The 25,239-nt window shown below is 39.9% G+C and overlaps 6 protein-coding genes across 11 annotated transcripts; 4 read left to right on the plus strand and 2 right to left on the minus strand.

Moving 5' to 3' along the window:
• The first annotated feature begins 381 nt into the window (after positions 1-381).
• LOC116202006 (cytochrome c oxidase subunit 6a, mitochondrial) lies at positions 382-2,602 on the plus strand. Its single transcript, XM_031533513.1, has 4 exons — positions 382-557; positions 937-1,043; positions 1,267-1,309; positions 2,171-2,602. Exons 1-4 carry the CDS (start codon positions 446-448, stop codon positions 2,203-2,205), a joined length of 297 nt encoding a protein of 98 aa, XP_031389373.1. The 5' UTR covers positions 382-445; the 3' UTR covers positions 2,206-2,602.
• Positions 2,603-2,945: 343 nt separating this feature from the next.
• Positions 2,946-5,680, plus strand: LOC116200672 (eukaryotic translation initiation factor 2 subunit beta-like). 2 transcript variants are annotated; one of them, XR_004155717.1, is made up of 6 exons: positions 2,946-4,052; positions 4,149-4,203; positions 4,304-4,386; positions 4,658-4,792; positions 4,892-5,091; positions 5,235-5,680. XR_004155717.1 is itself a non-coding variant. In XM_031531513.1 (6 exons), exons 2-6 carry the CDS (start codon positions 4,168-4,170, stop codon positions 5,264-5,266), a joined length of 414 nt encoding a protein of 137 aa, XP_031387373.1. In that variant the 5' UTR covers positions 2,947-4,052; positions 4,149-4,167; the 3' UTR covers positions 5,267-5,680. The 2 variants fall into 2 exon arrangements, 1 of the variants encoding a protein (XP_031387373.1); XM_031531513.1 differs by having other exon boundaries at positions 2,947-4,052; positions 4,892-5,019.
• On the minus strand, positions 5,674-9,060 carry LOC116200670 (pentatricopeptide repeat-containing protein At3g49730-like). 4 transcript variants are annotated; one of them, XM_031531512.1, is made up of 4 exons: positions 8,589-9,060; positions 8,321-8,425; positions 6,093-8,215; positions 5,674-6,002 (listed from the first exon to the last, which is right to left on the minus strand). In XM_031531512.1, the coding sequence occupies exon 3, from the start codon at positions 8,130-8,132 to the stop codon at positions 6,180-6,182; it is 1,953 nt and encodes a 650-aa protein (XP_031387372.1). In that variant the 5' UTR covers positions 8,133-8,215; positions 8,321-8,425; positions 8,589-9,060; the 3' UTR covers positions 5,674-6,002; positions 6,093-6,179. The 4 variants fall into 4 exon arrangements, with proteins under 4 accessions (XP_031387372.1, XP_031387371.1, XP_031387369.1 ...); XM_031531511.1 differs by lacking the exon at positions 8,321-8,425 and having other exon boundaries at positions 6,093-8,273; XM_031531509.1 differs by having other exon boundaries at positions 6,093-8,425.
• A 767-nt stretch (positions 9,061-9,827) lies between these two features.
• On the minus strand, positions 9,828-13,594 carry LOC116201611 (lysosomal Pro-X carboxypeptidase). The gene is made up of 10 exons (XM_031532891.1): positions 13,149-13,594; positions 12,793-12,979; positions 12,220-12,353; positions 12,009-12,121; positions 11,669-11,792; positions 11,271-11,420; positions 10,950-11,105; positions 10,609-10,688; positions 10,452-10,501; positions 9,828-10,204 (listed from the first exon to the last, which is right to left on the minus strand). The coding sequence occupies exons 1-10, from the start codon at positions 13,554-13,556 to the stop codon at positions 10,065-10,067; spliced, it is 1,542 nt and encodes a 513-aa protein (XP_031388751.1). The 5' UTR covers positions 13,557-13,594; the 3' UTR covers positions 9,828-10,064.
• Positions 13,595-14,080: 486 nt separating this feature from the next.
• LOC116198683 (E3 ubiquitin-protein ligase FANCL) lies at positions 14,081-17,296 on the plus strand. 2 transcript variants are annotated; one of them, XM_031528905.1, is made up of 11 exons: positions 14,081-14,239; positions 14,628-14,699; positions 15,119-15,189; positions 15,329-15,404; positions 15,482-15,556; positions 15,645-15,759; positions 15,844-15,901; positions 16,005-16,079; positions 16,305-16,435; positions 16,544-16,667; positions 16,775-17,296. In XM_031528905.1, the coding sequence occupies exons 1-11, from the start codon at positions 14,237-14,239 to the stop codon at positions 16,857-16,859; spliced, it is 885 nt and encodes a 294-aa protein (XP_031384765.1). In that variant the 5' UTR covers positions 14,081-14,236; the 3' UTR covers positions 16,860-17,296. The 2 variants fall into 2 exon arrangements, with proteins under 2 accessions (XP_031384765.1, XP_031384766.1); XM_031528906.1 differs by having other exon boundaries at positions 16,008-16,079.
• A 5,605-nt stretch (positions 17,297-22,901) lies between these two features.
• On the plus strand, positions 22,902-24,291 carry LOC116199282 (transcription factor MYB36-like). The gene is made up of 3 exons (XM_031529581.1): positions 22,902-23,119; positions 23,232-23,361; positions 23,491-24,291. The coding sequence occupies exons 1-3, from the start codon at positions 22,984-22,986 to the stop codon at positions 24,185-24,187; spliced, it is 963 nt and encodes a 320-aa protein (XP_031385441.1). The 5' UTR covers positions 22,902-22,983; the 3' UTR covers positions 24,188-24,291.
• Positions 24,292-25,239: the final 948 nt, after the last annotated feature.

The following is a 25,239-nucleotide window of genomic DNA, read 5'->3' on the forward strand; positions in this document are numbered from 1 at the left end:
GGTAAGTAATGTATGACAGGCTTGCATATATATGATGATTCGACCGACTTTATAAATAAGAGCATCGTTCTATGAGTACGCTGATTGTGGTTTAACTTGGTCAATAAAGTTCATCTTACCAACTTGTGGAACGAGTCAAGAGTTCATACGACATGAGGTATTCTGCTTGTGCTGGCTGGGCATAGAAATTTAAACCGACTAAGCCCGGGCGCTAGCTGTACCCGACTTCCATCCGAACCAAATCTAAGCCCAAAAAATAACCGAGTCTACTTTCACAATGGACATATTACATGGGTGTTTTAGTAATTTTATTCAAAGATAAGGGGCTAAAAGGCAGATAGAGCTTTTTCTGAGGACCTTACCAGAAGCTATAAGAGCAGCCTTTGTTAATGAATTACCGTCAACGCCGAATTACAGATAGTGAGGTTGAGAGACTAGCTCAGCTATGGCGACGGCAATGGCACGATCTGCTCTCCGAACCGCCCTACGCGGCGGCTCCCGCCCCTCCGCTGCCCCCAAGCGATCCTTCGCTTCCTCTGCGGGCCACGACGATGCCTGTATTCTCCCTTCGCCTCTCTTTTCCTCATTGTTGCGGCGATATTTTCCTGCTTATTTCATTTTCCAGATCCTTTTTGTTTTTCGGCCGTTTGTAAATCAATGTTCTGTTTGATGATCTTGCCGAGCATAAGGTGGATTGGCTCTGATAACAATTTTGCTCGTGTGATTGGTGTTATGGATTTAAGATTGGTTGCTGTATGGTTTCTGTTAGGGTTTCATTCCCCTTCGTTTGAAGGAGAACCAAATGGATAGTTTGTATACTAAGAATCACCAACGGAGTCAATTTCGTTGAGATTGCTGGCTGGAGAATGATTGTGTTTGCTCTTTTGATTTGTTCAATGAGCTTAATTTTGGATTTTGATCATGGATGTTTACTAGATGAAACGGCGAAATGGGAGAAGATAACATATCTTGGCATCGCAACTTGCACTGTTCTGGCCATCTACAATCTCTCAAAGGGGCATCCTCACCATGAAGAACCTCTCGTGAGCTTTCTTTTTTAACTATGCGAATGTTTCATCGTTTTTCTATAGGTTTTAGCTGCGAGTGCAACACAAGACGAGATGCTCTACATGCAGTGCTCACATCTGGGCACATGCTGTCGGGCTCCGATTGTGAATTGGCAAAAATCTCGTGCTGTACGTAATAATGTATTACGTACTTTTTGTCGTGTCAACTGATTCTCTATATTGATGATTCTAATTGCAGCCATACTCATACTTGCACATTCGCAACAAGGAGTTCCCATGGGGTACGCTTGCTGAATCATGCACTCTGTTTTTCATATTTTCTCGCAGAGGTTTTTGTTCATGTTCCATGAAGTAGCCTGCATTTGCTGATTGTTGAACCTAGACAAACTTATGTTTTATGTCTTTCATGTTCTTTTGTGTGAAAGGTGCACTTTAATTTTGCAAAGCTGTCTCCTGTCCTCATCTTATTCCATTTTATCGCATTGAAATCAATCTGCTTATATGACTTCCAGCATGATTCGGATATATCAGGGTTGAATTGTATTTTATGTATATTTCTTCTTAATTTTGAAAGTATGTCGAATGAGGAGCTTATTTTACCTAGAAGAGTAGCAGCTCAATGTGACTTCAAATGAATTGACTTGATGATATATTGAATTCTCATCTTTGGATGGAGACTAATTAGTCCATTAGTGTTGATGGCTGGTTGTAAGGCTTATATGGTCCAATAATATGAGGTTAATGACGAGTGGACCTGAACTTTGCCGATGCAAGTAAGCATGTTGCATAATACCTTCACCGGATTGTAGAAGTGAATAGTAAACTCGGTGCAATTTAACTAGTTGAGTTGAGCATGGGCCAGAAGCAAGGAACTGCACCAAGAGTCTCCTGGACTTGCAATTGATCGATCATAATGATTGCCGGTACTTGGTTGGGTACTGTAGCACAGTATCTCTGATTCAGATGATCGTCCTCATTATTATGGAATAAGCAATCTTGATCTATAGTTTTCCCCATCATTAAATCTGTTTATATTGACCAACCTGTCAAGGGAAAAATATTATTAAACTCATTGGTCCTGCACATCTGAGAATTTACCTTGTATGTGTAATTAATGAATCTTCTTTATGCTCATTGTGCAGGTCCTGATGGTCTTTTTGAGAGTAAGCATCATTGAGATCGATGACTGATGAGTTGGATTTGTTGGAATATCCTTTGTTCAGCGCTTAAGCGTTCTGTCTGGATTTAGTACTTTGTTGTTGGCATTTTGGCATCTTGTTATCTGTTTATTCGCATCGAATGCATACTTCAGATGGTTCAATAAGATTGACATAATTCGGGCATTCCATTGTGCGTAAGCATATACTTCACCGATGCTTGTTTGGCTAAACTAGTCTCTCTCGTAGTTGAAAACTTCGTTTGATTGCTCTAGGTGTGGATGAGCTAAATGTGAAGTAGTTGGCGCTCCATGGATCTGCATATGTAATAAGCCGTCCAGTGCTCCAAGGCAAAAACTTATGAAATTGCTTTGCTATCAATAAAATACAGTGTCCGCTCCGGACTATATTGCTTGAGCGCTGATATACGATATCTTGTGAAATGAGATTACTTCCTCATTACCTAAACAATTTGATGCATAAAGGTGATATAAAAAGCCGTCAATTGGATGTCTACAACCCCAAATACCTATGGAACGAAGCACAATGGATCTAAGCTCGACAGCTCTCGAAGATCATATGAAGAAATTGCAATGGATCCGAGCTCGATAATTCCCAGATGGAAAAACAGCTTTTTTTTTTTTTTTCTCCCCCAATTTTAAATGATCCAACAGAGATAAATAAGTGTCAGTTAGATCATGACGAGCCAAAAAAAAGTGTCAGTTAGAGCATAAATAGACACTCACTCAAACTACCCGCAAATTAGCGGCTGAAGCCTCGTTCAAAGCCTGCTTCCCCCCCTTCTTCTTCGCCCCCTTCCTTGGGAACCAATTCCCTGCGAACTGCCCAGAGTTTCAGATCTTTTTTCCTCGTTAAATCTCTTCCCCAACTAAATCTTGTTCGATACGCGGAATCACCTCACCTTCTTGCTCCATCCTTTGTTCGATCTGCAGAATCACCTCACCTTCTCCTCCATCCCCATCTGTTTATCAAGACAGTATACGACGATCCCGCTCATTCGCTTGCATTTCTCTGTCCAAATGAAGAATTGAGTTCTCTCGTTATTTGACTGTACTGCTTTTCTTCTTCCTCTTTTTTCCCTCTTCCTTCGTCTTGCATCAGCTTTCATGGTAGAAGAAGCTCCCAATGATGCAAAGGATGAGGTTACAGAAGCGAGTTTATCTATTCTCGACAATGTCATGGCAATTTTTCCCGATTGAGATGAAAGCATGGAATTTGCTGAGTCTGTCATTGAGCTGAACGGTTATATTCGTCTCTGGTCTGTTCGTATTTCGTATTGTAAATGATGTTGAGGTTCCAAAAGTACGCCCTGAGGCTCAACTCCACTACTTCTGGAATTAATCAATTTCATTGGGCCTCATCTCATCCAATCAACCACTTTATGCGTGATGGCTTTAAAATTGGATTTTCTCTGGCTTTGTCAAAGGAAAGGAAAGGACAGGCCTTTACGATGCACTTTCTCGGGAATACATTTCATCGACTTGCCTTCAGTTGTTCTGTAGTTTCACTGCCTGAAATTGCAGCTTGCCCCATTTGATCCTACTTACAAGAAGAAGAAGAAGAAGAAGAAGAAGAAGAAGAAGAAAGTCGTCGTTCTGGATCTTGCAGACGACTCTGCGGACAAATTGGCTGATAAAACTGAGAATTTGTCTGGTTCCTTGGATGCGTGAACACACGCTTTTGGGCAATTGGTTCCGATCTTAATCAACCAAAGAGTTATTCGGAGTTTCAGTATAGGTTCGGAGAGCTAATCTGTTTCCCTTACTCTGCAGTTTCTGATGGAACAGATAATACCTTCACTGGTTTAAAGAAGAAGAAGAAGAAGAAGAAGAAGAAGAAGAAACCCGTAAGTCGTGATGCTCCCGAAGTTTTATACCATGACTTTAAACATAGACTTGTAGCTAGTACGGTTATCTAAAGAGACATGCCTCACCATAAATAGGCAGAGAGCAGCGCGTTGAATGGTGAGAACGAACTTCTTACGGGTGGTTTGGAAGGTAAGAGAGTTTCATTATCATTGTCCTCTTTTTCGTCCGTAATGAGCAAGCACCCTAACTAAAAGAGCTGATCTCTTCTGGCCCTATTGGATTAAAGCAGGTGACGATGAAGAAAGAGATGGAATTCCTCCACAGCGCCGTTCCAGTTGGGAAGGGAGTGATCGCAATTACCATTATGAGGAGGTGATACTACAGTTCCTAATTCTAGTGCTCGGACTGTAGTTTATACGAGTTTTACTTAACTCGGCATGATTTTCTGTTACGTTGATTCTCGGAAAAGTTCATAGTATTCCATGCATACCAACAGTTCATACAATTCAGGCTGTTGCTGGTTTTGGTCATTCCTTGATCCTCAAAATCATTTCGTTTCCGGTTGAATGGTAGTGAAATTTTGGCACATACCGATTTGTGCTCTGGTGTATATTGACATATTATGTTCTCGGCTTCTTGGCAGGGTGTTTAACATCCTTCGTGAGAACAACCTGGAGCTCGCAGGAGATAGGCGCCGCACAGTTATGAGGCCTCTGCAGGTTCTTCGGGAGGGTACGAAGAAAACTGTTTTCGTAAACTTCATGGATCTCTGCAAGTCGTAAGTCCACCTCCCTACTCTCTACGATTTACTTCATCTTGTGGAAGTTGTGTAGATTATGTATCGATTCTGATCGTTTGTTTGATAAATTAAACTTAGGATGCATCGCCAGCCCGACCGTGTTATGGCCTTCTTGCTGGCAGGATCACTGGATGGGCAACAGAGATTAGTTGTCAAAGGGAGATTCGCTCCGAAAAATTTTGAAGGGATTCTGCGACGATACATTAGTACGTAAACTTTCCGCATTATTAGCATTCTCTCCCGGGGAAAATCGTCTCTTTTTTCTCAGATGCGAGAAGGTAATTTCTTCTCCGGTCCGTTAACGTAGCAGAAGGCCGTAAATAATCTCATGGATCGAGTGACCTGACCAGAATTCACCGGAGACTGTATATATACTTATTAAGACACCTTTCTAACCGTAAAATCATCTTCTCATTTGCAGTGCGGTTCTGGGAGATCCGTTCTTCCAATTAAAGCTGGTTTTCTTGCTCGTGTTGGACGTAGAAATGCCGGGACATGAAATTCCAGCAAACTACCATCGGTTAGTTCCGGCTTGCAGTTGGTGACGACGCCGCATTTCCTGAAGGAAGGAGATCTTCTGAACGTTGACAAGTTCTTGCAGTAAATATTAACGCTTCACGGCGGGATAGTACTACAAAATTTGGACTGCAATTATCTCAAGGAGATTGTCAGATGCATATAACATCGAACATCGATTTTGCCAATCCTGGAATTCGACCATATGCAGATCAAAAGACAGGAGCGTAACAATTAGAAGCTTGGTTCGGATGCTGTCCCATTTCTGGTCATCTCTTATGTTATAATTACGTATATTGGACCAAAAGAATCTCTACATCATACTAATCTTTAAACATTAAATCTGTTCTAGAAATTCTTGTCACCCCTCACCGTGATTATATATCATCACGAAATCAGATTACTCAAGCAATATTCACTTGGTGGAGTTACATGATGTTACAAACATTCGGGAAACAAGGCTAGGCAACTAAAGCTTTTTTCCCTTGACCTCTCCATTGCCTTGAAAATTCTTCGAGATTAGAGCAGAGCCAAGAAGAACAGATAGAGAATCAGGCTAAAATTCGGAGTCAGGAAGAACAGTTCTACAATTTCGGGCAATGAGCTCTGAGTGTCAGACTAGTCACTAGAGGAGAGACTACAGCACGAACACAATCTCTGCATCTTCCTCGACCTGCAAACCAGAATATGTGATAGGCTAAAGATGAAATCGGAATTCCACTAACACAGGATATGATAAGTAGAGACACTGAATTTAGCCAACCTGCAAGAGCCTTTCCTATAATGTCCGATAGACAGAGAAATGATGGTTCATCATCAGCAGCTCACTTGGTGCTCGAGAGCTTATCGATCAAGTTTCCCTGGAAAACACATTAGCCCGCGCCCGGGCCCCGCCCCACCTTCGCCTCCGAGCCCTCCTCTTCCTCCCTTCTTTTTTGGCCTTAGCCTTCTCTTTCAAGTCCCTCTCACCTCTCCGCTTGTACATCTTAAAGGTGACCTGTCTTTCCTCTGCCATCTTCCTCACCTTCTCGGTGATCTCAGCTGCAAATTGCCTGTTATAGAGCTTCCTGAGGCCTCGCATTAGCTTCGCGAAGGTATCGGGCTGCGGCATCAGATCTGAGTCCATCATGTCCAAACAATACGAACAGGCCTCCTTCACATGCCCCCTTGAGAAGAGGGCATGGATCCAAATCGTCCATGCGTAAACATTAAGATCACACCCTTTTCGTGTAATGCAACCCCACACATCTTTTGCCAGTTCAAGCTTATCTCCTCTCAATAAAGAGTTCAATAGTTCCTTCAATGTGCCGTAATGAGGGGCATTGAAGAGGCCTCTTCCCACCATCTCTGTAAAGTACTTGCATGCTTCGACGAGATAGCCTTGCTCGATAAAACCGTGGACCATGATCACAAAAGTGTCAACTCCTGGGCTAAGCCTGCTCACTTCGATTTGGTTCCAAACCTGAATAGCTTCCTTAACCTCCCCCAACTTGCATGCTAAACGTATCACCACGTTGTATGCATTGAGATTGGGTCCACACCCACTCTTCTTCATCTCCTCAACAAGATTTAGGCACTCTTCGAGGTCTTCCTTCTTCTCATGTGCTAGCATGATATGCAAGTAACTCGTTGATTCAGGGGGAAGCCCTTGCTTTATCATGCTCTGCAAGAGCTCGTAGCCCTTATCTACTTTGCCCAACTTGCAGAAGCCGCTGATGAGAGTGGTGTAAGTGATGACATCTGCCTCGCAGCCGCGTCTCTCCATCTCGTGTAGGACCCGCATCGCTTCTTCTGTCTTCTCCTGAGTACAGAGGCCCTGTATCAAAGTTGTGTAAGATGTTGCATTCGGCTCACAACCCTTCCACATCATCTCCTTCAGCAAATCATATGCATCCCCCATCTTCTGGGCTCGAGTGTATCCGCTTAATAGGTTGTTATAAACCACAATATCAGGTTCAAAGCCTTCTTCCCTCATCTGCACCAACACATGCTTGGCCTCCATGAGCTTCCCTTCCCGGCACCAACCATACAGCAGAGACGTGAAATGCCTGATGCTTGGGGTGAATCGATATCTCATGTCTTCAAACAAAGATGCTGCCTCTTTCACACTGCCATTCTTACAGAGAGCATCCAGCAGGCAACCAAATACGTACTCATCAGGCTCACATCCATACCTGGGCATCTCATCTAATACTTCTATCGCCTTCTTTACCATTCTTGTAGATGCGAACCTCCTCATCAAGACCACAAACAAGTCAGGTGAAATCAATTGAGGATTCTCCTTCCTCATCTCATCTATCAATGCCCAGACCGTGCCAAAATGCCTCATCTTCCCCAATATCCGGATGATCGCCTTGTACACATCATAGCTGTGCCGGTAACCTGGTTGTTTCGAGGCCCAAACAAAGAAGCTGTAACCCAAATTGCCCGCATCCCCACACCGCTTGAGAACTCGTTCTGCTAAGCCCGGGCGCATGACAATGCCGGATTCTTGTAATGCCAGTTCCAACTTGGCTTTCCTAGAGTGGAACTTTCTGAGGATTCTGTATATCTTTTCCACATCACCCGCAAACTCACCTTGATTTTCATCGTGGGCAAAGTCGTCCTGGTTCTTCGCAAGGCATACCGGGGTTTCTCTCGGTTTAGCATATCCGTGATTCGTAGAATGATGGCGTTGATGATCCTTGGGACCTAAACAAACCAGGCGGATATAACTTAAGGGTGGTGTCTTCGGCTTGGCGGATATCAAGCAGAGGACATCTCTGTCGAGAAGAAGGTACGCCCGGGAAACAAATCTCCACATATTCTTCGACTAAACAATCCGATTTCATCGGCTATTCCCTTGAAATTGCATCATTTTACGACTCCAAATTCACCAGCACTACACTACATAAGCCATAAAGTCTTCATTAACACTGATTCCCCAATAGCAGCAGCTGCAAGCCTGCAATAGCTTGTAATCGAATCTTTCATTAGCATACAACTCCATACCTCTTTGCTTCAACACAGTTCAACACCGAAAGCTAATCAGCAATTTAGGGAAACAAGGCAGAGGCGACGGGCAATTTGAGGTAATTTCCCAGAAATGCTCGAGTCCTATTACAATAACGACAATCAATACCAACAATTGCTCTCAGTAAATTGGAGAAAACGGCAGGGGCAGAAGGTGATGATAGCTAAAGTGAAAGAGCTCGAATGAGTTTGAGGAGCAGAGACAGATTTACGAGGAGAAAGAGATTAAGGTAGGAGAGACGAATACAAGGACTCCACCGGTCGGTCGGTCGGTCAGAGCTGCCTGAGGGGGGCCGACACAAAGCTTTGCTTCGCGCCGGAGGACGACGTGAGTGCTTGTGGGTGTGGTTTTTTTTTTTTTTAATATATATATTTTACCAAAAATAGTTTTTTTTTTTTTTTTAAACCAAAGGGGCCGAAGCCGGAAATGAATTAAACACAAAGACGTAGAATATGAATAACAATCCCATAAATGTCTCTTATTAGAAGATGACTAAAACCATAAGGACAAACATCGAGATATTGAACACCCAAAGGGAAGTTAAGAGAGCCAACCAAGCCAGCCAATTAACACCTGGATGGATTGTCTTCACGAAACACATGCCTTACTTCCATTTCCCAGTCTCGATCAAGAAGAATTCGGCATGAATCGAACCGGCGACCGCAAGCAAAAAGGACACACACTACTCCACCTAGCTGGGAAGCAAGTGTTGTCTTGCGTTGCATAATATATTATAAGTCATAATTAGTCGAAACAAAATAAAAAAAAAAAAAGTAAAATTTAATGGTTTGACAGCTGGCAGAGTAAACAACAGTTTTAGTTATATTTTATGATTTATGATAGTGGTTGTTTTTGGGTAACTAAAAATAATGTTTTTAATTACCTACTTATTCATTTAGTTAAGTGATTTTAATCGTAAGAGAAAGAAAGGAGTAGGATAATAGCATACACATTTACCAAGAATATTTTATTTTCATGTCTGTACTTAAATGGTCTTAACTTCGAGATGATGCGATCAGAAATAACATTTGTAATATTTGTGACAATTAATCACCTGATTAGTACTTATTTAAATATACGTGATTAATACTTATATATTTATTACAATCTAATTGATCCCAAAATAGAATCTCTCTCCTTATTTCATATGACACGATAATATTTATATATTTATTACAATCTAATTGATCCCAAAATAGAATCTCTCTCCTTATTTCATATGACACGATAATATTCATCCGCGCAAGTTGGGGACTCCCAAGAATGCCATATAATGGGCACATCAGGTGTCCGTATGTTCATGACTAATTAAAGACACGGATAATTTTTTGCCATTCCTCATCGTTCATAGCATGTTCGACTTCTTCCTTTGAGTCGAACTCTTTTGATCAGTTCACAGCATCCTGCCGCTGGTGCAATTTTGCGTGTTCATCTCGACTTCCAAATGGCAGGTTCATCCACAGTACCGTCGTCCCCGAAGGTCTCTTTGAAATACTTTTCTTTTCGCCTCTTTAATATTGAGAGCAGAATTATCATTCGGATAGTGCCAAAGATCACAAGGTTTACACGATCACATTGCGTAGAGGAGCTTTTACAAGGACTAGATAAAATTATCTGCAGCAATTACAAAGGCTGATTGGTGCGTGTTCGGTGCGTGTTCGTTCGACGTAATGAAGCATCTTATTTACAAGGTTGCAGCTTCCTTTAGATACGTGGTCCCTTTCACATGTCGAAGATCAACCTCTTCGCCTCATAGTAAGCGCTCAACCAACCCTCAATCAGCCTGATCTCAGTTGCCCTTTGCTCCACCAGCCAGTCAGGATCTTCAGGGGTAGCAGGGCGCAGATCCGTGTGATGGGCCCCTTTCACAGTATCCAAATAAATAATGAGTGACGTTCAAAACTTCCATTTAACTAAATTCCAATTTTTTTCCCGTGACACGGATATTCTTTTAAACGAATCAGCTATGACCAGTGACTGGCTACAGGTCCCATGCTGATTGTCATGGGACCCTCGACACTTTCATAGACAAAGGCCTACAGTTGCTGAAAACCGAGCTAAAAATGGATTGTGCGATTAGTTTGTAAAACAGAAATCCTTTCACCGTACCTTCTTCAGCAATGAGAGCAACTATTGAGTCGGATATATTCTGAAGCACGCTGCAACACATTAATATTATATATCAATCAGTACCACGGGAAGAGGATCTTCTGGTACTTATATAGGTCTACTATACAATAATACAAGTTGGCAATTATGATGTTACCTGCCCCCGCTCCAGGGATCCAAGAGCCCGTTCGAGAAGATAATGTTGCTTCCAAAGATCTTCAGAGTTGTCTTAATATCCTTCATTGCAAAGTCCCGAAGATCAAGTCAGAAAATAGTAATCAATGTTGCAACGCATCAGAAGAGATGATAGAAATCAATTAAACATCAAGTTGGCAACACTCCTATGGTAACACTAAAAGTCAGGCCCGGCACTTGAATGGTTGAGCTATGACAAAGGTCTCTTATATAGCGAGGTATACTTCCTGCTGCTTCGATTTAGGATACTAAAGAGAAACGCCTCTGCTCTCAAATAAGTTTGTCCTGAGGGCTATATCTTACATGTCCACCAAACTGGGTAGTAATCCATCTCGGCCTTGGGGTCACGCCAAAGCTCTTCCTGCAATCCTCTTCAAAAAAGGAGAGGTTAAATTCAGAAGGAGGGAACATGCTCCCACCTCGGCTACACGACATCGGCATCACCATCTCTGTGCACGCCTATATAAAAGAAAAAGTAAATTGCTGCATCAATGATGTCCCATACTCTCATTTAAAAGTTGAAAAAAATGAGGAAAATTTTTAATTTTTAATTATTTATTTATTTTTTAAATTTCGAAAAGAGGGATGGAAAAAAAAAATTATGTTGCTGCGAGTATTCAAGACCTGCCAATTCCAACCATCCATGCCATGAGGATCATCATCTAATTCAAAGCAATCTGCATCTCCCGTGTAATTGTAATAGATGCTAACTCCTTTGAATATGCGTTCCAATATACTGGTCCCATCAGAGGCACCGTCAATCTTTTCGCACACCTAGTAAGAGGAACAGAGAAGCATTGAGCATGATATGGTATTAGGTGACATGACATGTTCATGATGAAATGTTATTACGAGAAAATTATTTCAGTAATGTAAATAATCTTTTCTTTCAAAGTTGGAAATACATAGTAAGTACTGATCTCTTCAAAATAGTTGAATAAAGAGATACTAGTCTCGCCAATCTGACTCTAGAGATATGCTTTATTGAGGAGATTGTCAAACTGCAATGAACCGAGACTGACCTCGCGAATGGGGTGTCCAGGCAAGGGCATAAGAAAGTTGGAAGGATAAGGGTAATCAACCATAGCCAAAAAACTATATGCAGAGTAGAGCCAGTCAATGAGATCTTGTGTGCTCTTTAATTCCCTGTCAAAAATTAAACCACCATAACATTATAAAGAAAAGCATAAAAAGGAAAAGTCGACTTAATCTCACATGAGATCAACCGCACATGAATTAGAGGAAATTCATCTTTAGTCTCCTTACCGACATAAAGAAAAGCATAAAAAGGAAAAGTCGACTTAATCTCACATGAGATCAACCGCAAATGAATTAGAGGAAATTCATCTTTAGTCTCCTTACCGACACAAGTGGAAAGTCTTTGTCAGTTGTGAAAGACCATTCTCCTTCAGGCCCTCAGATATAATTGCATCCCATGACTCCTTTATCGTGTTGAAGCAGCTTATACTTTCACGCTATGATTTAATAAAACAAACAATGGGGCAGCATCAGATGCAGAGAAGCATTAGATTGAACAAAAGGAACGTAGAGGATAGCAAGGTGATATACTAACTTTGAAATCATTAGAGACAAGATCGTAAAATGTTTCTGGGGGCACGATATCTTCGAATTGAAGTATTGGCGCTGATGAAGCAAGAGCACCGACTGCTATGTGGGGATACTTCAACCTCATCCAAGCAGCTAACACTGTTGAAATATGCCCAGTGAAAGAAATAAGTTCATTTTGGATACCTAATTGCAGCCCCGAATTATCAGGGAAGATCCAACCACTGCTGATACCGCTGGTGCTACTACTAGATATATTCATCTCATGTATACCTTAAAATATACAATTTTCTAACTTCACCCCACAACTATGTGAAAAGCTCCCTGATTTGTGCAGAACATCGAAGCACAAAAATTTGGTTTAGAATTCCGACACTGCCGAGTCTAGTTTACCCAATTTCTTTCTCTCATATGATCTCCGATTCAAATACCAATAGGCATTCCACTAGCTTAAAAGGAGTCAGGTTTATATATATAACCAAAAAAGAGTCGGGTTATAATCGGTCAATGATTTGTTGCGACTCAAAATAGCAAAGAAATGTTAGGTAAAAGGGAAACAAATGAGCAGCAGATCGCCTACTTCCACCATATGATCCACCAAAGAGCACAACAGGGCAAGCCTCAGCAGACAAATTCCGCTTCAAGTTTGTAACCAAGACCGCAAAATCAGCAAGAGCTTGCTCGGCGGTCAAATATTTCAGCGTCGTCGAATTCTTATTCGCCTCATCTCGACTCCCAAACGGCAATGACTCCCCGTAATACCGATGCTGTCATTGCAGTCAGAATGTGGTTAAGACCCGACATGCATAAGAGCAGAAGACTGTCAACACTACACCAAAACCTTAACATCCACGAAGGTTGCCTTTTCCCTAATCTTCCAATTCAATGGAGGACAAGAAGCTGATAACATTTTCATGGAAATGCGACCGCACTTACTTCAGGGAAGAGCACCATGGCCCCGAACTTGGGGGCGATCTCCCACACGAAGCCCGTGTTCTGAGCAAACCATTCGATGTCGCCCTCGTTGCCGCAGTAGAGGAATATGGGGGCCATCCTCTCGGGTCCCGCCCAGTGGTCGGAGCTGATAAGGTACCGCTGCCGGAACGTGGGGGCCTCGGCCGAAAAGCTGAAGTGGTCAAGGGGCTGCTCGAAGTACCGGACATCGTACCGGTACTGCTGCAACCGCAGTCTGTTGGAGCTCGCCGGTTTCCGGGAAAATTGGCCGAGAAATCGCGGTGGCCAGAGTCGGGGCGGCAAACTGAGGGACGGTGAGGACGAGGTCAGTGAGATGAGAATGAAGAAGACGAGAGAGAGTACGAAGAGCGGGCTAATATTTTCCGCCATTGCCGAGGATTCTGAGCTTCAGAAAGCTCTGATGACGATGAAGAAGCCGAGAACTGTTATGTTTGTCGAAGTGCAGACTTCATTTCGCCCCCTATACTTCTCATAATATCTCAAAGTGGTCCTTTTGTCGGGTTTTAACCGCAGATGTTTCCGTTGATGGCTATCATAGTGTCCTCGTCGATCCGGTGGACCGTAATCTACTTGCAGATGACACATTGAATGAGGTCAGATCTAAATTAAAACTATTAATTAATGTATCCATTGTTTAAGTAAAAAAATTAATAAAGAATAGAAACCCATTTCGCATAAAGAATTATTATTGTAATTTTATCCTTTTTAATGTAGCGTCAGAAAGCACGAACAAAATTGTAGCAAATGAAATAATTATCCTCTTAATTACAAGAATCTAGTACGTTTCTTTTTCTGATTATAAATCACCATAACAGACTTAATTATAAGAGGAGATAAAGTTCGGGGATCAATGGGGAATAAAGATAAATTTCGGGTACTGACATTAACATACCGAAAGCAGAGCTGTCAGATAGAATGTGAGCCGGAAGAATCTGTTTGCCATTTCATCATCGGCTCCGGGTGAATCCTTGAATCTGAACCAAAGCTAGAGTAAAAGGACTTGATGGGTCGTCCTGCTCCTTCTTGCCGGCCGCTCCAAACTAGCTAAAATGGTGAAAATCTTCATCTTCCTTAGTTGCTTCTGCAGTTGAGTGCAAGTTCTTGTCTTGCATTGCTTCAATTAGTTTTGGATTGTTCAATTCTATGCATTACCCGTTTCTTGAATCAGACTGTGTTGATTCTTGGTAAAGTTGAGAACTTTAGCTTTTCGCGTGCTTGTTGAAATGCCTCAGCCAGTTTGCATGCCTCACCGCGTCCCTTAATCAATCACATTTGGGGTAGTGTTTACGACTCCCTCTCGACCCACTATACGGGGTATCGATCCATCCTGAATCCTTTAATGGAGAATTGTTCTGCTCGCCGCCACATCTATGACCACCTAATAACTTCACGCTACAGAACTTGAAATTGTGTCTTGCCTGCCTGCTGTACCGATTGCAGGAATGTACTGAGCGAATCAGATGCAGAGAGCTTGGAGGGTCATCGTCTTTTCACGACAAACTGTACTCGGAGGTGAGCCAAAACGTCTCGTGACTGTTGCCTGGAGAACGAATGCAACACCGATATTCCATGTTCCATAAGTTCCTCTTTTTGCAAATTTGCTTAAACTCAAATCCTCTTCTCTTCTAAGATTAAGTTGTTTAGCAAAACTGATGTTGAAGTGGTACATCTATTCACTAATTACACTATTGGCTATGGATATGAGGACATGCTTCGAGATGTTAGGTCAATTAATACCAATGCTTTATACTTGAAGCAGTGAATGGTGATCATTAGAATCGTATCCTTTTTTCTTTCATGAAACCGTCTATTTGTGCAGCCATGATTTTCAAATTTTTTGATACAATACATTATCCATACATTTCTAACTTCCAACGTCATCTCTAGTGTTCTTTGCATTTAAGTATATTGGTTATTATACATGTCTGCAGATTGAGGAGGTTGGCTGGGACCACCTTGTCCGATTGGGTGATGACGTAACATTTCTCAGCTTCCGCACCTTGTAAGATCCATTTATCTAACTTTCTGACATTTAAACATCGAAGTAGTCTTACTCATAGAACATTTTTCTCAATGTGCCTCTCCTTTTAAACTTAACTTTTATTACTATTGAAAGTTAACTTTGTGATTTTGTATTTTAGAGATAAATCAGGAAGAGTGCATGTCGTGGAGGTTCGATTTGATGACGCCCTTGGATGTGCACCAACTATCTCAGCGGTTCGTAATGTCTCCTTTTACAGCATTTGAAGCTTCCTTGCCTTCAAGGCCATAACATGTTGTGGACCTCTCCTTAGGACATCCCATATCTTCCCAATATCAAATGGTCAGCAAACTTGAGGTTAAAGGATGTTCTAGTTCAGTTTGAAAAGGTATATTAACTTATATTCTGTGGTGGGAAAATGGTCAAGTTCCTAATTGGTCACGATGAGAGTCTAATCTATCCCAATATCTATGTAGCATTTGGAGAAGCTTCAGGAGTTTTGGTCGATATTAGATGAGATCGACCGATCTCTCTGGATTGTGGGCCCAAAATCGCCATCACGTGCATCAGGCAATCGCCAAGTTAATCTAGGTATGTTCTCCTTTTATGACCTGGGAAAATATATGTACACTTTTAATATTTTCTTACTTGTGTTTTTTGCTTCTCTCTCCGAAGGAAATGATTGCACTCTTTTGGTGTCAATAAGTGCCCACGATCCTCGATCTTTGCCAGAGTAAGAATGCAACAATATAAATATTATATATAAAGGTATTATGTAATGCTGTACATGTCTTCTCATATTACATCTGAGTATTATTAATTCCTTGTAATATCAGCAGATGTCGTTTTTTGGGCCCAAATTCTTGCATAAGTGCTATGAAATTGATATGGAGCAGAAACAGCAGAAAGTGGTATCCCTTCCTATACTCCTCATGCTTCTGGTCTTATGATAGTTGTGGTTTTCATCAGAGTGCCATTAAAGTCCATATCTCCGTAGAGAAAGTAGCTGCCCTTGTTTGATATTTTACTCTAACTTTCGACACCGTGTCTGATATATCAGATGCAGCAACTCTTTCCTCTGTCATTTATCTAAGTAGTATTAAGCCTGCTTGTTTCTTGGCAACTTTGTTTTTCAGGACAAAAGGGAAGTCTTTTGCTGATAATCTTACATGTATGTTGGAGTTTCAACTGCCAAAGGCCCCAGATATTGTTCAAACAAATGATGAAGTTGAATGTGGCATTTGTTATGCTCAATATCTTCCTCTAGGTCAAATTTTACAAATTGCCAATATCTTGTTTTTGCTATTTTCCTTTTCCACTTCCCATGTATGACTTCGCCACTTTACATTTAGTTTGTCACCTTTCATTAACTTAGGTGATGAGCTTGAAGCCAAGAGAGAGTGTGGAATCGATTACAGATGTGATAATGCCAACTGCAGCCGAGGTTTTCATAGTATTTGTCTTGTGGAGTGGCTGCGCTCCATTTCGACAACAAGGCAGTATGTGGATTTTGCTCCACCTCTTCATATCATTTGCTGTCATTTAGTTCATTCCAGCAAGAGAATGGGTCCAAAAATTTTCAGATTCCTCTTTTGTTTGGTGGCAGGTCGTTTGATGTTCTATTCGGGAATTGCCCGTATTGCTCAGAAGCTATCGCTGTCAAACTCAACAACGGAAAGAAGTACTTCTAAATCTCAAGCGATATTCTGTCCAGAAATGCATCACATCAGCACATTCATGCATCACATCATCGATATTCCGTCCAGAAATGCATCACATCAGCACGTTCATCCAGGCAAGAAGAGCAACCTCGTTTTACTCCAATGGCTAGATTTTATTGCCTGAAGATTGGATGGTATCGGTGGCCCCTCTTGGTAGTCAAGATGCATCAAGTGCTCGCTTAAAATGACATGCTGGGCCGGATCTAATAGACTGAACCAGGACAAGTCGGGTCAATAACTGTAAGGATACTAGTTATATTTTTCCGAGTTTATATTCAATGCACGATGCTGCAAGGTCATCTATTATCCATCTGCGGACATGTTTCGTACCTATTTGTAGTCTCACTGTGAGCACTCGTAAATGACAAAGAACATTGGGTTGAGAACACCTTCCAATTACAAATAAACTTGATATATATGAGAATCATGCAAGGTGGCCACCAGCCCTACCTGCTATCAGCATGGAGCGATAATCTCGGGAGCCAGTGCAAGTATTGAAACTGCTCTTCGACTACCAAAACGACAATTGCTCACTATCTTAATTGGAAAGCGATTTCCATTAACCAACCGATACCTAACGGTCCGTTAAGAACTTCTTTTCGATTGAACAGAACGGCAAATCCAAGCTCCACAATTAGCTCAAATTAAAGCGACATAAGATATGCTAACTATTGTGTTTTGTTTCCATTAATTAACAAATCGAATTAATTATATTTCCTCCAGTCATTAAAAAGTACATAAATTGAAAAAATAATGACAATCGTGAATGTGAACACAATCTATGTGACAACCTTTTTGAACATCATCGGCATTTGTGGAAGAAAAATGCCTGGAGAGTAAAGCAGCCTGGAGCTGTACTCCATGGAAGACTTTCATAAAGAACTTTTTCAAGTAAAAGATTTTGTCTAATAAAAAAAAGGGCAAAATAATATCGCTTTAAACAAATAAACTCTCATATCAGGTCAATATTGCACACAGTTAAAGGGACAACAAAAGAAAACAATAGGAAGATTGATAATAAGAATGTGTTTGGATTTAAAGTTGAGTTGAATTGAGTTTTGATTTTAATTGGTTTGTAATGATTGTGATGTTGAATTATAAAAAAAAGTATGAAAAAGTAATAAATAATTTGGATAAAGTAATAATTAAGCAATGATTATGTTGTTGAATTATGAGAAAAAGTGTGAAAAAGTAATGAATAGTTAAGATAAAGTAATAATTAAATAATAATTATATTGTTGAATTGAAAATAAGTGGAGTTGAGTTGAACTGAGTTAAAAAATATTCAAAATCCAAACATATCCTAAAGGCTGGCGGTCAACCAATTTTACTTCTTTGAATTAGAAACTAAAAGTAACATCAGAAATCGTGTCGTTCACCAATAAAAGTGTTAATTGAGTAGTAAGCAGCTCATTCCCGTAAGAAATAGAACATAAATTCGAACTCCGAGAAGTGCAATTATTGGGAGGAAGAATAATTTTTAATACTCGATCTCCCGACTGGATTAGTCAGATCCCGTTGGGCTCTGGATACCAGACAGATACCGAAAAAAAAGAAATCGTGCCGCCCTAGGATGCTCGGAATCAGTAACGGACTTTTTCTACCGCACATCAGCTGTGGCATCATTATTACATCTTTTAGTAAATTGATATTGCAAAAAGTTCGTCATCAAATAAGATATCATATTACTTCTTTAATTGAACGGAATAAAGTTCAGTGACTCCTTTCTAATTGTATACCGGTGTCTTTCGAATGCTCGAGGGCCAGGGATCGGTCATCGACACAGGAACAGAGAGTTTTCTCCGATTGTACCTCCCTCTAGAGGTTCAAAGATGAGAAAGAGGGTGCATGGTTTTAGCCAATTTTACCTTGGACCAGTCAAAAATGCGATAGTCCGATTTCTCTGGTAGCACTAAATGCAGAAGAATGCTCATGGAAGAATGGTCGTCTAAACACAAAAATAGTCAAGGGCAATTTATGTACTAATGCCACACTTTTGACTTTTAATCTTCATAAGAACCCTAGCCAGTTAGTCAAAAATAGTTCCTCTTTTCCTTCACTAATCCTTCCATTTTCCTTTCATTAATTATCATTATTCTCTGTAGAAAATAGGCCCTTAGAGATTGGTTGACAATGATTCAGTGAACCATACTCCAACTCCGATGTTTCGTTCGTCTTTTGTTTCTTGAAGTACAAGCGTTTCTTCTTTGACTGTCGCGCAGTTCGGTCAGTTTAGAGTTAATTAATGATAGGTCAAAGACCTAACTATCCAAGTGAAATAATCAGCCAGCCATGGCTATATGATGAGAGCGGTGATTGATTAGCAAAATCTGAAGAATAATTTATGCACATATTTGGAGTGCTCTTGTATATTCCGACAAATCTACAATTAATTTTTTTAAAAAAAGATTAAAGCATTAAGATCCGTCCGAATTGAAATGTACAAAAATGTTTTGGGAAAAGGACATCAAGGGCGAAAAAGTCTGATTTGTGACGCAATTGATTTGATAGTGGGGCTGAATGTCCACTGCTGGACCAGTAAACCAGTACATTGGATCTCTTATCATGTTCTATAGTTTCTCTTTGTTGGTAATTTTTAATTTATTTTTTTTTGGGTTACATATTTTTCTTATTTTTAGTTAGACCAGATCGTCTCCGATCATCTTAATAGACGAAACCAGTTCATGTTCAAAAGATGGTTTAATTAGTCTTGACGATCAGATGCTTTCAATAAAATTCAAATTTATATGAAGCATAATTCTGTCAACTTAATCACAAGTTGTAGTTTATCAATATTATTTTATTTTTTTGTCTTGTTTATGTTAATTTAATTTATCGGGGCCCCCGTTGAGTGCCAGATTGATTTCCATAGTTTTATCAACCGTCTTTTTCAACCTCAAAAAGCCATCAATTATTGTGTCTAAACTTCTCTTAATACTCGAAAAAATAGTTTATTAATCTCCAAAAGGCTATGCGTTAGTGCTTAACTCTCTTTATTTATTATTCCCAAGAGAATTCTGTGTATATTTATCGTTTAGTATGATCTTGATTACTTTCCAAATTTATTTGTTGGAACAATAGATCAGAGATCCTAGCCACTAGATCGCGTCCAAAGGATATGAATATGCCATTGTGAATTATTACCAAAATATCAAATAAGATCAATATATATTTAGGAAGTAAAGTCAAATAATTGTTAGACGTACGACCACTATTTCCAACACGTAGATTTAATTAGATGAGAGGTGTGAGCTTAAGTTTTTCGAACATGTGTTGTAATATTAAGTGAAAACTCTTACCTACCAACAACTATTTGTTTTAACAAATTAATCTTGCTAGATACAACATGATTTATTAATTCATATATATATATATATACACTAATAAATTAAATGAACATACTAATTGGGCAGTGCTCATTTGGCATCAATACTAACCAATTTATTAGTCTTCTCTCTTCCGATATTGGATAGAACTATCTCGAAATATATGGAGCTCATTACCGGAAGTTTTGGTACTTCTAGCCGCTGTTAGTGTTGTCGATCAATCGAGGAGTCAAGATGGTTTTTTCGATTGAGCTGTATCTTAATTAGTTTCTAATACCAGTGGTTAATCAGTAAACATAAGTACCAAACGGACATTTCCTAGTACAACTTATTTATTGTATGTCTCAATGGACATTTATGCGAAATGCTCGATTGAGTTAATCATGTGATTGTGCATAAATGTATACTAGGCCTTTCTGATCTCTCTCTCTCTCTTTTAACATGGATTTCGACTTCACGAAAAACCTTACGATGGCAAAGTCTTATGAAGCTCCAAAAACTCTACCATATATGCTTAGTAACGATTTGAAGATGTTAACCCGGAGAATTTGCAATGTCCAAAAGAGAGGATAAACTTTCACTAATTTGTTAGCATTTGGTCACCCACCCATAACGAAATCTTTTGGTTAATCCACACCTATGTGATTGTAACACTTGAAGGAACCAATGCGTATGTGTGTGTGTGTGTATATATATATGTATAGCTTCTAGACTTGAGTGGACTATCACCTACCAACTGCACCGAGTTTTAAATAAGGTAACATATCTAGGCGCAAGGGACCATTAATTCTATTTGTAGTGTTGAGCTCAAATCACATTGATGGTTACGAGGTATTCCTAGTTTATTGGTTGATTGAGACTAAGTCTCACTCGAGGGTTGGCTTCGTCTAGCCATGAGAAGCTTTCACTAATTTGCTATGATACCAATTGTTGTAATTTTTTGTTTTCAATCTAGTGAATACTCATGTTTTGTTCGTGAATGTTTCCCTCGCCTTGAGGGTTTTATCACATATATTTGGTGTCGTTTATTTTTTGATTTCTTGTTGTTCTAATCTCATTTGGATATCTTGTTACAACGTTTCAAACCGTTGTACTATAGGTAAAGTTCACGCACTGACAACGCAGTTTTTAATTGCATCATATCTCGTTTTTGTTTATATTATTGTGTTTTTTAATAGTAGTTTGGAAGTCCCAGAGAGACAACTATTTGCCATGCAAGCTCAATCATACTACACTTTATGGTCGAGATGCTTTCGGTATTGTTTCAACAATTGTACTATAGGTAGAGTTTATCCACTAACAGTGTAGTTTGCCAACTGTATCATATCTAGTGATTATTTGCAATATTGTGTTTGATTGGTTACTCAACCTAAAAATTGCACTAACTTCATTCAAGCACAAATAAATAAATAATAAATAAATAGAGCAGTTCATGTTCATCGATTCAAAAGTTTAGAATGACAGATGATATATGTTCAATGATCAGCTGGAAGGATGCATATTCATCTATTATCTATTATAATATTAAATAGAGGAATTTTTTTTCTTTTTTTTCAATTCCTGAAATTCTAACAAATAAATGTAATGAAATTATAGAGTTACCTATTATAAAACTTTATCAATCAATTATAAATTAACTAGATTAGGGTATAAAGATCATTTCACTCAATTTTCTTTATCCTCTTACTTTCATTTTTCTCTCCCATCCCCGTTTCCCTCTTCCTTCTAGAATAAATAAGTCCCCACTTAACTTTGCCATAATCTCCTCCAATTTTTTCAAACAAAATTTTTAAAAAAAAGTTACCAAAAATAACATAAAAGAAAGAAAATGATGAAATTTACAAAATCGAATTTCCTTCTAAGCATTTCTTTTCTTTTTCTAGTATTGTCTGCACTTAGCGCGGACGCATTCTCTAGTTAATAAAGAATTGAAATTTTCACAAAATTGTGTATGTCATTCAAAGTTTTCACTGTGTATATAAGTAGTTTGGTTTATGTCTAATGCAAAAGTTCGAATTAATAGAATGGTGTTCAATCACCTCATATACCAAGAATTTACTTTCCGTTTCTGATGTGCAACAACAACTCTCGACGTGCCATTACACCCATGTTCAAAGCATTCAACTTTGGAGCATACTCTAATTTGGCACAGCCACAACCAAGACAATGTATGGACACAAACTGATTGTCAGAAGTAGTGCGAACCTCAGTATATTTTCTTTCTAAATCCTGAAGACTTCATTTTAATGAAAAAATTATGTATATATATGTGAGTCGAGAATAATAGTCAAGGAGGATGGCGGTACGTACACATATGATGCACGCATGCACGTATATGTTTGTGTAACATACACACACACACATATATATATAGATGTAGATGTGTGTACGTGCAACAGATGAGATTCTTCACAAGTACACAAAGACAAGTAGAAAACTACCTCAATTTTGTATTCTTCCTGTTGTGAGCACTTCATAACATCCTTCCAATCATCATTCCTTATTAAACAAAAAAAAAAGAAAAAAAAAGAAAAAGAAAAGAGAAGCCTGCCACTGTTCCTCGTCCCCCCCTTTTGAAAAATCCTCCATCTTCATTGCTCGATCATTTCCTATGTCTTTCCTTCTCCAGCCATTATTGTATATAAAATAACATTATCACTCGAGAATTTTATATATTTCATCGAAGTCCTCGTTGCTACATATATATAGCAATCATGGGGAGAGCGATATTGTGAATTATAGAGTATTTGGAAGAAAAAAAAATATACATGGGGAGAGCTCCTTGCTGTGACAAAACCAGTGTCAAGAAAGGCCCGTGGTCGCCCGAGGAGGACGCCAAGCTCAAGGATTACATCGAGAAGCATGGCACTGGGAGCAACTGGATCGCCCTACCCCAGAAGATTGGTACGTAACCTCATACCATTCCGTTTTTTGATCAGTAGTGCACCTACGGAACGATCATTGTTCCGTTTTGTCCCTCTGGATTAAATTGAAGTTACTGCGCTTGATTCTCTAGGGCTTAAGAGATGCGGGAAGAGCTGCCGGCTTAGATGGTTGAATTATCTTCGCCCGAACATCAAACATGGTGGGTTCTCCGAGGAAGAGGAGAACATCATTTGCAGCCTCTATTTGAGCATCGGAAGCCGGTAATAATAATACTTTGTGACTGCTGTGCCCGGTGTGTCGACGACCGAAAGTAGGAGTGGACGTGACATGACAAAAGAGAAACCTTCTGACTGCTGATTTCTCCATAACTAATGCATATAGACGTGCAGGTGGTCGATAATTGCCGGGCAGTTACCAGGACGAACAGATAATGACATCAAGAACTACTGGAACACGAAGCTGAAGAGGAAGCTGTTGGACAAGCATCAGCTAAAAGACCAAAATGGTTCTCAGCAGCCGACCGTCTCAAAACGTGCTCTTATAAAGGGCAACCTCGAAACCATTGAGGTTACCGATGCCCCGGAGGTGATGATGAATAGTTACCATGATCATCAGAGACTGTATGATCCCAAGATGATCCCACTGGTTAGTCCTGAGGATTACCAGTGCCCCATCAATTATGGCTTCTCCTACACTTTGCAAGACCGAATTTGCAGGAACTCTTCCATGGATGTTGTCGGAATCCCACCAGCGATAGATAGCTCTACAAGTGAGGATTGTTCTCGAATTTCAGGCATTGACGGTGGTATGGATAAGGAAGCTCTGGAATCATTCCTAGGACACAGAAACACCTACTTCCCTCACCAGCCAACAAGTGAGGTGACGGTTTATGGCGACCCAGGACTCAAGTACGATGAGTTCACAAGTCTCTATTGGCCAATTGACTTGGACAACAACATAGTCGTTGACGTGAGTTCTAGAACTTGTAATCCTCCAACACTTTCATACCAAGAAGTCGGTCTACAGGATGAGTCGGTCCAATCGATCTTATTAGAAGATCCCAGGCGCTACTTCGGCCTGCAATAAAAACGGTTTATTAGTAATATAAAGTCAAGCTCATACTGGAAATTCTTGTTTTCTTTCTTCGCCATTTATTTATAGATTTGGAGGGACACACCATTCGTTTTGCATCGATCAGTGGTTAACTCGAGTTTGTGGCTTATGAGTTTTTTTATTAGTACATGCTCATCATCTAAAAGCGCTTTGTTATCCAATTATATATAGTTAAACACAGGTCACGTTAGATTTGTTTCATACGAATACTAAAGACCTCCTTATCAATTTCACTTGTTACGCTTACCAGAACTTATTCAGTAATTCAAAACTCGTCACAGACGGAATTTATTGTACGTGTATAAATTCCTCAGTAGACAGCGGTGGAAACTCGTTTAGGGAATGACACTTTATGCTTTGCCTCACTTGGAGAAGTCGACATGTAAAATAGAACTTCGATTGAGGATACATTGGTGGAAGAATCTTTCCCAGATTCCACGTTGTGAATTGGCCTCCATTAAAAGGGCTGGGGCCACTAGAAATTACGGGGAAAGGTTAACATAGAGAGGAAGAAAGAATGTGTAGGGTTGACATTTCTTGTCACAACACAACTTGCCCCGCTTCCAAATAAAAAGGCTGAGATTTCTAACCACGTGGTGTCTGACCGCATCGTGTCTAATCACGAAACGTGATATAATATTGACTGTAAAATTACGTTGTCAGTGAATAGATTTTACCTACAATAAATAAGTTCAAACCCATACTAAAACCACTTAATAATCATAGGACCCTAATTTGGATACGTATTTAATTTCATGCAAATTCAATAGAAGACTGAAGATAGCTCGTTGACACAAAAAAAAAAAAAAAAAAAGTCGAGAGGTGTGATCTCAAGATAGAAGCAGCTGGGTATATCCTTATTCTTATCTCTGTGTCTTGTATTATTCGGCAGCATAGAATTCAGGAGACAGCAGACCAATAATTAGCAGAGCTTTTCCCAAGCAACTCCAAGTAGAATGATTAAAAAAGCTGTCCCATTTTTCGGGTTTCCTCAACATACAATTGTCGGATAAACTTCGCAGATA

The sequence above is a fragment of the Punica granatum genome, chromosome 3 (assembly GCF_007655135.1).
Source record: "Punica granatum isolate Tunisia-2019 chromosome 3, ASM765513v2, whole genome shotgun sequence".
NCBI lineage: Eukaryota > Viridiplantae > Streptophyta > Magnoliopsida > Myrtales > Lythraceae > Punica > Punica granatum.

What these genes read in the sequence shown, in the direction of transcription:
- LOC116202006 (XM_031533513.1), top strand. Translation starts at nt 446, where the DNA reads ATGGCGACGGCAATGGCACGATCTGCTCTCCGAACCGCCCTACGCGGC. An exon ending in CTCACCATGAAGAACCTCTC is followed by an intron (nt 1,044 to 1,266) that starts GTGAGCTTTCTT and finishes TTCTAATTGCAG; the next exon opens with CCATACTCATACTTGCACAT. An exon ending in CAACAAGGAGTTCCCATGGG is followed by an intron (nt 1,310 to 2,170) that starts GTACGCTTGCTG and finishes CTCATTGTGCAG; the next exon opens with GTCCTGATGGTCTTTTTGAG.
- LOC116200672 (XM_031531513.1), top strand. Translation starts at nt 4,168, where the DNA reads ATGGTGAGAACGAACTTCTTACGGGTGGTTTGGAAG. An exon ending in GCAATTACCATTATGAGGAG is followed by an intron (nt 4,387 to 4,657) that starts GTGATACTACAG and finishes GCTTCTTGGCAG; the next exon opens with GGTGTTTAACATCCTTCGTG. An exon ending in GATTCTGCGACGATACATTA is followed by an intron (nt 5,020 to 5,234) that starts GTACGTAAACTT and finishes TCTCATTTGCAG; the next exon opens with TGCGGTTCTGGGAGATCCGT.
- LOC116200670 (XM_031531511.1), bottom strand. Translation starts at nt 8,132, where the DNA reads ATGTGGAGATTTGTTTCCCGGGCGTACCTTCTTCTCGACAGAGATGTC.
- LOC116201611 (XM_031532891.1), bottom strand. Translation starts at nt 13,556, where the DNA reads ATGGCGGAAAATATTAGCCCGCTCTTCGTACTCTCTCTCGTCTTCTTC. An exon ending in TGGATGGTTGGAATTGGCAG is followed by an intron (nt 11,106 to 11,270) that starts GTCTTGAATACT and finishes TCTTTTATATAG; the next exon opens with GCGTGCACAGAGATGGTGAT. An exon ending in GATCCCTGGAGCGGGGGCAG is followed by an intron (nt 10,502 to 10,608) that starts GTAACATCATAA and finishes AATGTGTTGCAG; the next exon opens with CGTGCTTCAGAATATATCCG.
- LOC116198683 (XM_031528905.1), top strand. An exon ending in GTGCACCAACTATCTCAGCG is followed by an intron (nt 15,405 to 15,481) that starts GTTCGTAATGTC and finishes ACCTCTCCTTAG; the next exon opens with GACATCCCATATCTTCCCAA. An exon ending in TGCTCAATATCTTCCTCTAG is followed by an intron (nt 16,436 to 16,543) that starts GTCAAATTTTAC and finishes TCATTAACTTAG; the next exon opens with GTGATGAGCTTGAAGCCAAG.
- LOC116199282 (XM_031529581.1), top strand. Translation starts at nt 22,984, where the DNA reads ATGGGGAGAGCTCCTTGCTGTGACAAAACCAGTGTCAAGAAAGGCCCG. An exon ending in CGCCCTACCCCAGAAGATTG is followed by an intron (nt 23,120 to 23,231) that starts GTACGTAACCTC and finishes TTGATTCTCTAG; the next exon opens with GGCTTAAGAGATGCGGGAAG. An exon ending in TATTTGAGCATCGGAAGCCG is followed by an intron (nt 23,362 to 23,490) that starts GTAATAATAATA and finishes ATAGACGTGCAG; the next exon opens with GTGGTCGATAATTGCCGGGC.